The 15,824-nt window shown below is 41.0% G+C and overlaps 1 protein-coding gene across 2 annotated transcripts in view; it reads right to left on the reverse strand.

Moving 5' to 3' along the window:
- The window catches only part of LOC143284164 (large neutral amino acids transporter small subunit 1-like), a 69,458-nt gene that overhangs the window by 9,681 nt on the left and 43,953 nt on the right, over positions 1 to 15,824 (reverse strand). Inside the window, exons 10-11 of one of the 2 annotated variants that reach the window (XM_076590826.1) lie at positions 11,128 to 11,305; positions 9,611 to 9,707 (exon numbers count right to left, since the gene is read on the reverse strand). In XM_076590826.1, the coding sequence (XP_076446941.1) occupies positions 9,631 to 9,707; positions 11,128 to 11,305 (255 nt within the window). In that variant the 3' untranslated portion in view covers positions 9,611 to 9,630. Of the gene's footprint in view, positions 1 to 9,331; positions 9,708 to 11,127; positions 11,306 to 15,824 lie in introns of those variants that run through there. The other variant, XM_076590825.1, reaches the window with a different exon arrangement.

Genomic DNA, 15,824 nt, shown 5'->3' on the forward strand with positions numbered 1-15,824 from the left:
GTTCAGATTGTATACTAAAGTAATCACTGGACTTCTAAAATTTCCGTTTTCAATAAATACAGCAAAATGCACAGCTATAATCATAAGTAAACAGCTTCAATCAGTAGCTGATATCCTCACGTATGTGCTGGCATTATTTTCACATCACCTATCTTAGTGTCTCTTGCTCCACATCTCCAGGTCCAGACGCTGAACGAAGCATGCCATGTCTGTCAGTGAAGAGTGGGGTTTGAAGAGTCATGATAATCATTTAAATACCTGACATTATCACAGTGCAATGTCTCAGACATGCTGAAGCTATTGGTGACTGTCATGAATATATCATAAAAAATTTGTAGTCTTGAGATTCATGATTATGAAAAAAAATCATACATCATACACCAATGGACAAAATATATGAATAAATAAAAAAGAAATATTTCAAGTATCTCTGCACAATGTCTCACATATTTCAATATGTTGGTTATTATTTTGCAATTTGTGAATAATTATAAAAGCTTACACTTTTTTTTTCTTCGTAAATTATTGTACAATGTCTCACACATATGGAAGTGAAGGTGGCTGTTTAGAGATTCGTGACTGATAAAACTAAAACTTTTAATATATTGTCATGAAATATCTCAGATAAATTGAGAACAAATAAAAAAAAATTCTGTTATGATAAACTCATGCCTAATAAACAGTTTAGATACATTCATTGCCAATATTTTACCATGGTAGATACATGTAAACAAGTTCACTAACGCACTCACAAAATTAAGGTGAATGAAACCCTTATTTAACAAGTAAAAACCAAAACAAACCAACAATAACAAAACAGAAACAAAATAGGAAATTAAAACTCATCACTAAATAAGTACTTTTTACAAACATTTCTTCAAAGAAAAAGATCTTATAACCGTTAAGCTAACCAAATCAAGCAATCCTAAGCACATAAATGAGTCAACAAATGCAATATAAATGTACAACTGGTATCAGCTGATCAGAGAATTGTGTATAAATGATTTTACTTAGCGTAACATGGAAACAAACCATATATGACACAAGCAAAATTCACAGCTGTTAGATGGGAGATAATGTCATGTAAACCAGAAATGAATGCAAAGATAGCCTGAGTACAAGAAATAAACATATTTTAGGTAAATTAAAAAAAAAGAAAAAAGAATAAATGAATGAAAAAAACCTGATCTACATATTTCATTTTGTTAGAACTGGAGACATTAAAAAACAACAACACAACATTATCTGTAATGACATAACAAAGCCACAAAGTAATATTTTTAGACAAATACATTCTGTTTTGTCATAACTGTAAAAAGAAAAAGCACTGAGAAGACTTAAGATCACAAGGATACAAATCAAAGCCCTTAAATGCACATATTTCATTATGTCAACATTAGAGAAAGTTTTAAAAGAATTTTCCATTGATACCTTATCAAAACAACAACACTGCACCTTTCTTTTTCAAATTTAAAACATTTAACTAACTCATGGTATCTGATTATTATGCCATGTCAGTCGGTTATGAAAGCAATCAGCAAACACACGATGTATCATTATGTCAAATTAAGTCATGTCAGTCAGTTATAAAAGTAATCAACCTCATGAAGTATTATGTCAAATCATATCATGCTGATCACCAATGAAAGGATTAGACAAGCTGTTCACTCTTTCTATCGGCCTTTCTGGGTTCCAACTTCCACATTCAGTCGCATGTACGACTGGGCTTTCATGCGTATGACCGTTTTTACCCTGCAGTGACGGAAACCATACTCTATAGCTTGGCATGGATTACAGGATCTTTAATGTGTGAATTTCATCTACTGCATGTGTACACACGGAACAGAATTAGGCACTAGTAGGTCTGCGTGTACGTTGATCTGGGAGACGAGAGAAAAATCTGTGCTCTTCACCTGATAGGACCCTGGCACTGAAAATCCGACGCTTCAACCATCTGGCTGCTGCGCCTGCCAGCCTGATATTGTTCAAACCCCATTTCTTTTTGATTTGTCATTTCAGTCTTCAACAGTTGGTAAAGCTAACTCTTTTGCTTGAATTGATCAGAATCAAATCAATTCTGGATTGTGCATTTTACTCAATAGTGTAATATTGGGTTCAATAAATTCCAACTCTGTGTTATTAATCATAAAACAAAAGTGAATCTAAATATAAATATTTGAAAACCTTATCCATCAAACAAATCTGTACTTGAATAAATCACAAACAAATAACCAGTAAAATAATATAAAATAAACAGCACTATTCAAATCTGTACTTGAATAAATCACAAACAAACAACCAGTAATATAAAATAAACAGCACTATTCAAATGTGTACTTGAATAAATCACAACCAAACAAACAACCAGTAAAATAATATAAAATAAACAGCACTATTCAAATCTGTACTTGAATAAATCACAAACAAACAAATAACCAGTAAAATAATATAAAATAAACAGCACTATTCAAATGTGTACTTGAATAAATCACAAACAAACAAATAACCAGTAAAATAATATAAAATAAACAGCACTATTCAAATGTGTACTTGAATAAATCACAAACAAAAAATAACCAGTAAAATAATATAAAATAAACAGCACTATTCAGTTCACAAACATCAAAACCAATTCATAAAATAATCATGTATTTGAAAAAAAAATCACAAAAGGTAAAATAAACAGTAATATGCTATTTACAAAAAAAGAGGAATACATAAATATGTACAGATTTCTCATAAAAATTGTAATGATGAGTGCATAAAATCTCAATTATCCAATACTTCTGTAAAAAACCCAAAAGCAAGAATGAAGATCTAAAACTTAAATACAAATTCAAAATTAAGAACAGAATATCATTTGGCAAGGAACATATCAGACAATGATAACAAGGAATACCAAGAAACAGAAATAAAACAACATATACTATTTTTTTTTCTTTTTTTTTTTCTCTCTCTCCATGTTCATCATCTTCTCTATAATCTCCTTTTTGTAATCATTCAGATGCAACAGTGCAAGTAAAAAAAACAAACACACAAACAAGTATCACCACAGGCCAGTACAGCAAGTCCAGAAAAGATTATAAAAAAAAATAAAAAATCAAGGCTGACACAAAAAACTTACAGATAAATGGACCAGCAAGTTTTGAAATTGAGATTGGAAGAAACAACAGAGCAAAGAACAAAAACCAGAAACAAAGTGAGCGATATAAAAGAGGAAATTTCTTGCACATAATTTCCAGAACATGGTGGGGATACTCTCCATACAGAGAACCCCCCCCCCCCCCCCGCACCCCCTCCCCTCCCGGCATCCCCTGCTTTAATAGCCGTGCAACTCTGATATCTGACTGTTCAACAGTAGCTGGTACTTGAACTGTGGAGAAAAAAAACAAACAAAAAAACCCACCAAACCCACCTGTTTGTGATTATCCACAGATGAGTTAGCATGATCAATTGATTGATTAATTGATGTGGATACTTATATAGCGCCTATCCTCGGTCAGAGACCAAGCTCTAAGCGCTTTACATACACGGGGACATTTGCACCACAGGCTGCCTACCTGATCAATGTGACAGCAATGTCACTGTATGTGTTCAGAACACCAGTGCAGCAGCCTCAACCCACCCAGGGTCATAAGTGGCGAGTCGAGACTGACCCCTCCCCTCCTTGCTGGAAATTATCCCCTTTCTTTCTGGTTTAACTCACTCAGTACGGCCAGTCCTCTCTTCTCCTCTACACAGACCCCTCGGATGTCCAGTGGGTGTCTGAATGACCCAACCTTTAGCTTCCGTCGTCAGAACTGTGGTATTCTTTGTCAATATTCACCTCTTCAGTATAAGAGCATTCCGCTTGCAATATTTTGATGATGGTAATTGGGATGAAACGCTGTTAACGTCGTCTCTTTCGCCGTTCGTATGGAAAGAGTTAATTGAGCTCCACTCCTCTCCATGCTTATTGTTCATCGATTTTTAAAACATTTTTTTCAATTTATTCCTGAATTTGATGTGGGGTTTTTTTGTGTGTGTTCATGTTTTTTTGTGCTTTCTTTCTTTTCTTCTTCTTCTTCTCTCTTTATAGTTTTATTCTATGCCCCAGGGCTGGGTGGGGAGAAGCATATTAATTGCTAATCTCATTTCCCTGATTAATAAAAGAATTCGTTTCCTTTCGTTTCCTTTCCATAACAACTCAAAAGAAGCAAACTTAAAGGAGTTCTACTTTAATAGCCGGTATTGATTGTACCTTTCCATAACAACTCAAAAGAAACAAACTTAAAGGAGTTCTACTTTAATAGCCAGTATTGATTGTAATACACCAAATTCACACCCCTACCCCCATGTGTTAATTTTAAGCTAACCTATAATCATTATGAGGGGTAAAATCAAATAAAAAGGGTAGGGGAGGGGCAGTTCTGACCAGCTGAAGTTTACCCCCCACAGTTGTTCCAGGCTGGTCTACACAGACACTGGTTTATTTGCCTCTGGGGTAAAACACAAAGGGGGGGAATGAATAGGCTGCTACACCAGAAACAATGAACATCCCTCTCACCACCTAAAAAAAAAAAAGAACAACAAAATCTCACAGCCTCCTGCTCACACTTCACCCAACCTCCTTCATCTCAAAAGAAAATGGTTAACACAGAAATACTAGAATACACACACACACACACACACACACACACATATATATATATATATATTTATCCATCCACAGCAGCAATCTCTGTATTATATATGGCTTTCAGATTAAAACCACCATACTGAAAGCAAACTTTCTAAAACGTCACACATAAATCACACGAAAACATTTTCCAAAAATATATTAATCAATCTCAACTTTAAAATAACTGTACATGAGCAGAATGTAACAATATTCAAGCATTGGCATTCAAAGCAAAGAATAAAAACGCTCCATTGTTCACTATGTTTTTCATCCATTGACATTCCAAGCAAAGCGTAACAATCCTCAAGCATTCATGGTATGTACATATCGTTTCATTTCTTGACATTCCAAGAAAAACATGGTAATATTCACGCATCAACACACAGTATTTGCATATCTTTTCATTCATTTACAATCCAATTAGTTCTGATGATGTCAGGGAATATTCAGTCATGGATAATAATCTTTTTAAACAATAAAATCTTTCTAAAATACTGTTATCCAGAGGCTTGCATTGGTGCCGTACTATTACACAATAAAACCATAAATATCTGAGTCTGTTGTCAAAGATTTGTTCAACTGCAACAATAAATTCATAGAGGTATTTAATCTCTAAGCTATATCAGATCACAAAGTAATAATAAAATCTTATATTCAGATCAATCAGTTCAGTTCAGTCTCTAAGTGAGGTGTCACCGCATCCAGACAAATCCATATACACTACACCACATCTGCTGTGCACACGCCTGACAAGCATCGTAACCCTATGTGCTTAGTCAGACCTTGACTTCATTCTTTGCCTTTCTAGTCAAAAGTCTGGAGGCGTAAAGACTCTCCACATTAGAGTGACTTGTGTTAATTAATCAAACGATAACCCACTGCACTATTGTGGATCCATACAAGAAAACTCACCTGGAAGACTACATTTTCTCATGCATTGAGGGTTGAAGCCCTGAGAAGTTCGACCAGTTACGAAAGACGTTATAATCTGAGGTCAAGGTCAAACTCTGAGCTGAACAATTTCATTGGTCAATCGTCACATGCATTGACCCATTCAACCCCAGGAAGTTAACAGCTTCTCCAGGCCATATTAAAACACACAAAAAAAACACTGAGAAAATGTACTGTTTTTCCTCCAAATTACGTGTGAACACATCCAAAATGACCCTAGAATTTAGTTCCCTTTCCTTGCAGTTTATAAATATGTAGGAACATGGAAAGGAGAAGTTTGTATTATACTCCATGTTTGGTGATACATATACTTACCATGTCAAACTGATGCAAACTAGGCCTATCGGTTTGCTCTGCTTGGCCAAATTTTGCGCGGCTAACAGTGAAAAGACGCCCCTTCTTGCCCGGTCCGCTCTTAGCCAATCAAACGCCTCTAAAAGCTATAAGCGCTGAATCATTCCTTTGGCCAAGGCTCTCCACGCCATCTTGTCAGGTTTTCGCTCTGTTTCGTCTTACGCTTTTTTTGGCTATTAAGCGTGTTCATTTGGCCTTATTTTGCTGCATTGTCTGAATATTATTCTTACATTCAGTGTACTCGTTTCGACTCGGCCCCCTCGATTCGTTCGTTTTTTTTCTACCTCTAAGTCGATCCTGTCTTTCCTTTCTCTGTTGGGGATCGGATTTTCGCTGGGTGCCTACGAATCTAGTTCCCTTTCCTTGCAGCTTATAAATATGTAGGAACATGGAAACCATTTTACTGAGAAGATTTTTGACGCCAAACCGACGCTTGGGCGCAGGGCTCAATGAGCTGATCATCAACAGAAGAAACTGTAAACCAATGCCTGTACTGCATGAGACAGGTCACTTCTTTTTTTCCGCTTAGTCTTACTGCACTGCCACTCCCACTTTATCACAATCAATAAGTGAGCTTTTACATGAATGACTTTTTACCACACAGTGTAGGCTGCCATACTGTATTAAACACCAACAATAACCATGCATGCAGAAACTATCTGTTCTGCTCAATAGTAATGTTTGTCAATATGTATGTTCAATACTCCATGAGTTTTGAAAATCTGTGTCACCGATCTTACAACGGTGTGATCATTTCACAATATTGACTATATAATTACATAGGACATTAGAATAAAATATATATATATATAAATAAAAAATCATTAAGCTCACCTGACTGAAAATCTTTCCATACCAAATACAAACTGAATCCAAAATGTGTGTGCTACACCGCTGACGAAAGTGACTGGCTGATATTCCAGTACTGATGAGCATTTTCATCCCTTTCTGTTTTGTTCATTTTTTTTTTTTTTAAATGCATGACACTCTTTTGTTGAACAGTACTGGTCAAGTGTTTTATCAAGTTCCAAGACCATGAAGGGCAAAATATAGTTTCCCAAGACTTTTCCGGCCCTGGAAATGGTTCTCCCACTGATTTTCCAGGATTTTTCCAGACTTCTATGACACTGTATGGCTGAAGACAAATGGTGTGAATGGGTGAGCATCAAAAAGTCAAGAAAACTATCAATCTCATAAATCATCCTGTACATCTATTCTGTTCTTTCTAATCTACCTGTCCCTCCACCCACAGGCAAGAAAATTACCTATCTCATCAATCAATCTGTACAGCTATTCTATCCTTTCAAATCTATTTATCTATTCCACCCAGAGTTGGGTAAGTGAGGGGAAAAAATTGATTACCCTTCTGTTATTCATGATACTTTCAGAAGGACTTTTTAATTTACAGTTAGGTAAGTGCCAGGGGAAATCAAGGACTCTTCTGTTAGTCATGACACTCTCAGAATGACTGTCATTTCATCTCCTGTTACAGACAATACTCAGAACTCTCACACTCAAGAGTCCCCACTACAGACAACACTCTCACACTCAAGAATCCCCACTACAGACAACACTCAGAACTCTCACACTCAAGAATCCCCATTACAGACAACACTCAGAACTCTCACACTCAAGAATCCCCATTGCAGACAACACTCAGAACTCTCACACCCAAGAATCCCCACTACAGACAACACTCAGAACTCTCACACTCAAGAATCCCCACTACAGACAACACTCAGAACTCTCACACTCAAGAATCCCCACTACAGACAACACTCAGAACTCTCACACTCAAGAATCCCCACTACAGACAACACTCAGAACTCTCACACTCAAGAATCCCCACTACAGACAACACTCTCAGAACTCTCACACTCAAGAATCCCCACTACAGACAACACTCTCAGAACTCTCACACTCAAGAATCCCCATTACAGACAATACTCTCACACTCAAGAATCCCCACTACAAACAACACTCAGAACTATCACACTCAAGAATCCCCACTACAGACAACACTCAGAACTCTCACACTCAAGAATCCCCACTACAGACAACACTCAGAACTCTCACACTCAAGAATCCCCACTACAGACAACACTCAGAACTCTCACACTCAAGAATCCCCACTACAGACAACACTCAGAACTCTCACACTCAAGAATCCCCACTACAGACAACACTCAGAACTCTCACACTCAAGAATCCCCACTACAGACAACATTCTCAGAACTGTCACACTCAAGAATCCCCACTACAGACAACACTCAGAACTCTCACACTCAAGAATCCCCACTACAGACAACACTCAGAACTGTCACACTTAAGAATCCCCACTACAGACAACACTCAGAACTGTCACACTTAAGAATCCCCACTACAGACAACACACTCAGAACTCTCACACTCAAAGAATCCCACCTCAGCCTGCCTGCGGGTTTGTACAGCAGACAGGCCGAGAACCAGTGTAACAGCTTCTAAGTACCCCCTCCCTGGAATCTACCCTGGGGGTCATCCTGGACTGGTGTCAAACAACCCCCAAGGTACTTTGTGGCTGGCTAAGATCAACCCCCTTGTAGTTAGAAGTCTCTCCCTTTCTACGGGTTAAGTCAAGTTGTTTGAAAAGCAAGGAGATAGTTTTGGGACAGCATTTACCTCATACCCCCTTCTCCATTACAACTAATGGAAGCTGAAGTGGGGGAGTGCCATTTCTTCTTCTTCTTAGGTCAAGGGCAGCAACTCCCATGTTCACTCGTATGTTAACGATTGGGCTTTCACGTGTATGACCATTTTTACCCCGCCATGTAGGCAGTCATACTCCGTTTTCAAGGCTGTGCATGCTGGGTATGTTCTTGTTTCCATAACCGAACGCTAACATGGATTTCAGGATCTTTAAAGTGTGTATTTGATCTTCTGTTTGCGTATACACACAAAGGGGGTTCAGGCACAAGCAGGTTTGCACATATGTTGACCTGGGAGATCGGGAAAAATCTCCACCATTTACCCACCAGGCGCCATTACCAAGATTCCAACCTGGGACCCTAAGATTGAAAGTCCAACGCTTTAACTACTCGACTGTTGTGCCTGTGCCTGTCATCCTACTTCAATACTGAAGTTCCTCCCCACCACATCATGGCACAAGTACGGAAAGGGGGCAGGTCTGGGCTACCCTACACTGACACCTCTGCACACTATGAGGTTGCCGAAGGAGAGGAAGGGTGTCATTCTACATCCGCTTGTACAGCCCCCCCCCCCCCCCCCCACCCACCCCCACAACCCCCCCTGCCCAATCCCCCCTCCACCACCCTTCAACCTCTCCACATATTAAACAGATGTGAGTGGGGTGGAGTGCAGTCAGGGTTAAATACAACTTGGGAGGCTCGGGGGTGGGGGGGGGGTGGGGGGTGGGAGGTTTCAGATCTGACTAATTAAAGTTTACCCTAACGGGGTCATTCAAGATCAGTCTACAAAGACCCCAGGGTTGTTCTGGGCTGGCCAGATATGATGCCCGGGTGTAAAAAAAACAACAAAAAACACAGCAAGGGTACAAAATAGGGTGCTACACCGAACATCCACACACCATAATCGTCCCAATGTCCATTGAACATGTGTGACAAAAACCTTGTTTCACTACCAACCCACCATCCCCTAACCGTGAGCCACTAGTCCCAGTCCAGACTGTCGGGATCGTCCTGGGGCACCACCAGAAACAGCTTCTGCAGGAACAGGTTGACAGCATCTGGAACCACACACAGTCAGCATTTGAATGTTTTAACATCAGCAGTCTATGACCATTTCATGTGCTGAGTCATGAACAGATGAGCAGGTGCTCACATTTTATTGCTCGTGTTTGTGTGTTGTGTTTAGTTTTAGCGTCCGTAATTCCTTTGATGGGTTTCTATGACAAATAAATTATATCAGCCGACCGACGGGCGCAATAGCCGAGTGGTTAAAGCTTTGGACTGTCAATCTGAGGGTCCTGGGTTCAAATCACGGTGACAGCGCCTGGTGGGTAAAGGGTGGAGATTTTTACGATCTCCCAGGTCAACATATGTGCAGACCTGCTAGTGCCTGAACCCCCTTCGTGTGTATATGCAAGCAGAAGATCAAATACGCACGTTAAAGATCCTGTAATCCATGTCAGCGTTCGGTGGGTTATGGAAGCAAGAACATACCCAGCATGCACACCCCTGAAAACGGAGTATGGCTGCCTACAAGGTGGGGTAAAAACGGTCATACACGTAAAAGCCCATTCGTGTGCATACGAGTGAACGCAGAAGAAGAAGAAGAAGAATCAGCCGACCTCACTGCCAACCTTTTTTTCTTTTTTTTTAAACTCTTTCACCACCAAGTTTCTGTGTGAAAACCACTCCCCAGCGTTAAATATTTTAGATAGGATGCTCTCAGTCACAGGCTTCGGTTCATGTCAAAACAACACAGTGGATTTGTTCACTTCAAACTGGGTCAGGGAGCAAAGGTTAGTTGCGTTTTTTTTTGTTTTTTGTTTGTTTGTTTTTTTGTTTTGAGAAATCAGTGGAAGCCTAAAAGTTCTGCAAATGAGCAGGATAGTTTCAGCATCCCTGGAAGGTTCTTTCAGTTTTTTTTGTTTTGTTTTGTTTTGTCTTTTTTTTTCTTTTTTTTTTCTTTTTTTTTTTTGGTTGTTCCTTCCATCATCATATTTGGTCTTTTCTTTCTTTTTTTTTTCTCATATTTTTAACCTGTCTTCTTCCCAATGGCATGTTCAAACACTTACAAGACCATGCAACATATATTACACATACATGATAGTTTCACACAAAATCATATTGCCTGAAAGAGAAGCATGGTATACATACACACACCCTCTCACTCTCTCTCTGTGTCTCCTTTACTCACTCAATCCACTCCCTCTCCACAAGCAGAGGTTAGTTATTGTTCAACTGGCGGGGAAATCACCATTTAGTTTTCACTAGTTCCAGTGTTAACTACACTCTGGTTGCAACAAATACCATTTGCATTCGCTGGTTCTGCTGTCACTTATACTCTTTCTGATTACAAAAAAACACAAAAAAACACCATTTAAGTTCACTAGTTCTACCGTTACCGACACTTTTCAGATCGCAACAAGTACCATGTCCGCATGTTTCTAAGACAGGACAACAGACAACAGAATGACTCACTGATTTTGGACTGAATGGACTTGGGCTTGGTGGTCCACCGGTTGCCCAGCAGGTAGAGTACCGTGCCGATGGCCAGTATCAACAGCGCTGTCAATGACTCGCTGACCTTCTGGTAAAACGTCAACCCCACAATGGCCAGACTCACGAGGAACAGGATGGCTGGCAGGACAATGGGGACCTAAAAAATATAACAATAATAATAATAATGACATAAATATATATGGCACCCTTTCTCTCTATAAGCTTGGGACAATTGTATAGTGTCTTTTCCCCCTAAGAGCTCTGGACAATTGTAAAGTGCCCTTTCTCCGAGGAGCTCAGGACATTTGTATAGTGTCTTTTCCCCCTAGGAGCTCAGGACAATTGTATAGTGTCTTTTCCCCCTAGGAGCTCAGGACAATTGTATAGTGTCTTTTCCCCCTAGGAGCTCGGGACAATTGTATAGTGTCTTTTCCCCCTAGGAGCTCAGGACATTTGTATAGTGTCTTTTCCCCCTAGGAGCTCGGGACAATTGTATAGTGTCTTTTCCCCCTAAGAGCTCAGGACAATTGTATAGTGCCCTTTCTCCTAGGAGCTCAGGACAATTGTATAGTGTCTTTTCTCCCTAGGAGCTCTGGACAATTGTATAGTGCCCTTTCTCCTAGGAGCTCATGACAATTGTATAGTGTCTTTTCCCCCTAGGAGCTCTGGACAATTGTATAGTGCCCTTTCTCCTAGGAGCTCAGGACAATTGTATAGTGTCTTTTCTCCCCAGGAGCTCAGGACAATTGTATAGTGCTCTTTCTCCCTAGGAGCTCAGGACATTTGTAGAGTGCTCTTTCTCCCTAAGACCTCAGGACATTTGTATTGCGCCCTTTCTCCCTAAAATCCTTTCATCTTCTTTGTTCATGGGCTGCAACTCCCAGATTCATTCAAAAACACGAGTGGGCTTTTATGAGTATGACCATTTTTACCCCCGCCGTGGAGGCAGTGATACTTGATTTTAAGCGGGAGCTCAAGACATTTGTAAAGTGGCCCTTCTCCCGAAGAGATCGGGACATTTGTAAAGTGCCCTTTCTCCCGAAGAGATCAGGACATTTGTAAAGTGGCCCTTCTCCTGAAGAGATCAGGAGATTTGTAAAGTGCCCTTTCTCCCTAAGAGCTCAGGACATTTGTATAATGCCTTTTTTGACTTGGAGCTCAAGACATTTGTAAAGTGCCCTTTCTCCCTAAGAGCTCAGGAAATTTGTATAGCCACATTTCTAAGAGCTCAGGAGATTTGTATAGCCACATTTCTAAGAGCTCAGGAAATTTGTATAGCCACATTTCTCTCTAAGAGCTCAGGAAATTTGTATAGCCACATTTCTAAGAGCTCAGGAAATTTGTATAGCCACATTTCTCTCTAAGAGCTCAGGAAATCTGTATTGCCACATTTCTAAGAGCTCAGGAAATCAGTATAGCCACATTTCTCTCTAAGAGCTCAGGAAATTTGTATTGCCACATTTCCAAGAGCTCAGGAAATCAGTATAGCCACATTTCTCTCTAAGAGCTCAGGAAATCAGTATAGCCACATTTCTCTCTAAGAGCTCAGGAAATCTGTATTGCCACATTTCTCTCTAAGAGCTCAGGAAATCAGTATAGCCACATTTCTCTCTAAGAGCTCAGGAAATCTGTATAGCCACATTTCTCTCTAACAGCTCAGGAAATCTGTATAGCCACATTTCTCTCTAAGAGCTCGGGACATTTGTATTGCGCCCTTTCTCCCTAAGAGCTTAGGCTGCAACCCCCAAGTTTATTCATATACATGATTGGCTTTTATGTGTATGACCATTTTTACCATGTAGGCAGTCATGCTTCATTTTTGGGGGGAGCTCAGGACATTTGTCAAGTGCCCTTAGTGCCCTTTCTCCCTTTGTAAAGTGCCCTTTCTCCCTTTGTAAAGTGCCATTCTGCCCTTTCTCCCTTTGTAAAGAGCCATTCTGCCCTTTCTCCCTTTGTAAAGAGCCATTCTGCCCTTTCTCCCTGTGTAAAGAGCCATTCTGCCCTTTCTCCCTTTGTAAAGTGCCATTCTGCCCTTTCTCCCTGTGTAAAGAGCCATTCTGCCCTTTCTCCCTGTGTAAAGAGCCATTCTGCCCTTTCTCCCTGTGTAAAGTGCCATTCTGCCCTTTCTCCCTTTGTAAAGTGCCATTCTGCCCCTTCTCCCTTTGTAAAGAGCCATTCTGCCCTTCCTCCCTGTGTAAAGAGCCATTCTGCCCCTTCTCCCTCTGTAAAGTGCCATTCTGCCCCTTCTCCCTGTGTAAAGTGCCATTCTGCCCTTTCTCCCTTTGTAAAGTGCCATTCTGCCCCTTCTCCCTTTGTAAAGTGCCATTCTGCCCCTTCTCCCTCTGTAAAGTGCCATTCTGCCCTTCCTCCCTCTGTAAAGTGCCATTCTGCCGCTTCTCCCTTTGTAAAGTGCCATTCTGCCCTTTCTCCCTTTGTAAAGTGCCATTCTGCCCCTTCTCCCTCTGTAAAGTGCCATTCTGCCCTTTCTCCCTTTGTAAAGTGCCATTCTGCCCCTTCTCCCTTTGTAAAGTGCCATTCTGCCCCTTCTCCCTTTGTAAAGTGCCATTCTGCCCCTTCTCCCTGTGTAAAGTGCCATTCTGCCCTTCCTCCCTTTGTAAAGTGCCATTCTGCCCTTCCTCCCTTTGTAAAGTGCCATTCTGCCCCTTCTCCCTTTGTAAAGTGCCATTCTGCCCTTTCTCCCTTTGTAAAGTGCCATTCTGCCCCTTCTCCCTTTGTAAAGAGCCATTCTGCCCCTTCTCCCTTTGTAAAGTGCCATTCTGCCCCTTCTCCCTGTGTAACGTGCCATTCTGCCCCTTCTCCCTTTGTAAAGTGCCATTCTGCCCCTTCTCCCTTTGTAAAGTGCCATTCTGCCCCTTCTCCCTTTGTAAAGTGCCATTCTGCCCTTTCTCCCTTTGTAAAGTGCCATTCTGCCCCTTCTCCCTTTGTAAAGAGCCATTCTGCCCCTTCTCCCTTTGTAAAGTGCCATTCTGCCCCTTCTCCCTTTGTAAAGTGCCATTCTGCCCCTTCTCCCTTTGTAAAGTGCCATTCTGCCCCTTCTCCCTTTGTAAAGTGCCATTCTGCCCCTTCTCCCTGTGTAACGTGCCATTCTGCCCCTTCTCCCTGTGTAAAGTGCCATTCTGCCCTTTCTCCCTTTGTAAAGTGCCATTCTGCCCCTTCTCCCTTTGTAAAGTGCCATTCTGCGCTTTCTCCCTGTGTAAAGTGCCATTCTGCCCTTTCTCCCTTTGTAAAGTGCCATTCTGCCCTTTCTCCCTTTGTAAAGTGCCCTTTCTCCCTAAGAGCTCAGGCCGCTTTACACGAAAAAAAAAAAACCCACTCAAGACCACTCTCCCCCACCCACCCCCAGGCCCCCTTCATTCCTCATACATGCAAAGTGAGTTGGTGGGTATGAGGCAGAGTTGTAGAAGAAAGAGATGGAGAACGAGAATGTTTACAGACGGGTTTTGAAAAGACGAGTTTTCAGTGAAGCGCAAAAGGCAGAGATGGAGTCAGATGAGAGGATATGATGTGGACGGTTGTTCCAGTTATGAGGAGCAGCAAAGAGGAAGGAGCATTCTCCATAGATTTCTGCACTGTATATGAGGAATTTTCAGAAGGTAACTGAGGAAGAGTGGGGACTTCTTGAGGAAGCGTTATCATCAACGTTAATCATGAAAGAAAGTGACAAGGATGGTGATGAAGATGGTGATGATTTTCAGCTATAAAGATTATGCCACACATACACACACACAATGTATCCTTCTTTCAAAATCTATTAAATTAATCCATTTAGACCTGCAAGGATGACAGCTTTTACAACCTTGCCCACCTGGGAGGTTCAGCAGTAATTTTCAGATGATTTAAAGAATAAACGAATGACAGCGTCCAAACATCATCCACATATTGCCTCACCTGGCCATGTTTACAACCATTGTTCCAAACATCATTAACCATCAATTTTCCAATAATCACAGTCCATGAAGAAGGAGCTGTGATTCGAAACAGCAACATTTCTCACCAAAATGAGTCTTATTTCACAACCAACAGTTATTTTTGAATACCTTGTCCATTTGTCAGCTTTACAGACTCAGAAGCCACCCTTTGTTCTAACGTCAAACTAAAACGTCTCACAAAGGGAAGGTCAAAACGGCAGGAAAGGAGTGGGTCCCATTTTCCCATGACGAGCCCTAGCCACAATGGATGATGGAGTCTCCCATTGGACCAGTGGATGAGTATGCAGGCAGGCTTATCTGTCGGTGTGTGTCCTCATATGGGAGAAGAGGCCGATTCTGGATGCGCAGCACTTCCCACAGGTGTTGCAAGGGAAAACTGACCAGCACAGGTGACTTTTTTTTAGTTGAGCAGTCCCTTCCTCACTCTCTCGCCTACCGACGCTCAGTTCCCCAGATGCAGATACTGCCACGTGTAGGATGGCCTCTGCAGGTGCAGGTTTTTTCTTTGGAGTTCTGTCTCCTAGGAGGACTTTCAGCCAAGGATAAGAGCTCCCCTTGCCCTTTGATCATCCTCTTCCGCCTTCACAGCCGTTGGGAAAGGTTTCCTTGTCCGCCTGGTCCGTCGATGGGAAACTTCACATGTGGCAGGCTGTACTGGGTTACATGGTACCAGTAGCAAGGGCTATGCCCCTGACCTGACAAATGGATATACACACAATAAATGTC

The sequence above is a fragment of the Babylonia areolata genome, chromosome 7 (assembly GCF_041734735.1).
Source record: "Babylonia areolata isolate BAREFJ2019XMU chromosome 7, ASM4173473v1, whole genome shotgun sequence".
Taxonomy (NCBI): Eukaryota; Metazoa; Mollusca; class Gastropoda; order Neogastropoda; family Buccinidae; genus Babylonia; species Babylonia areolata.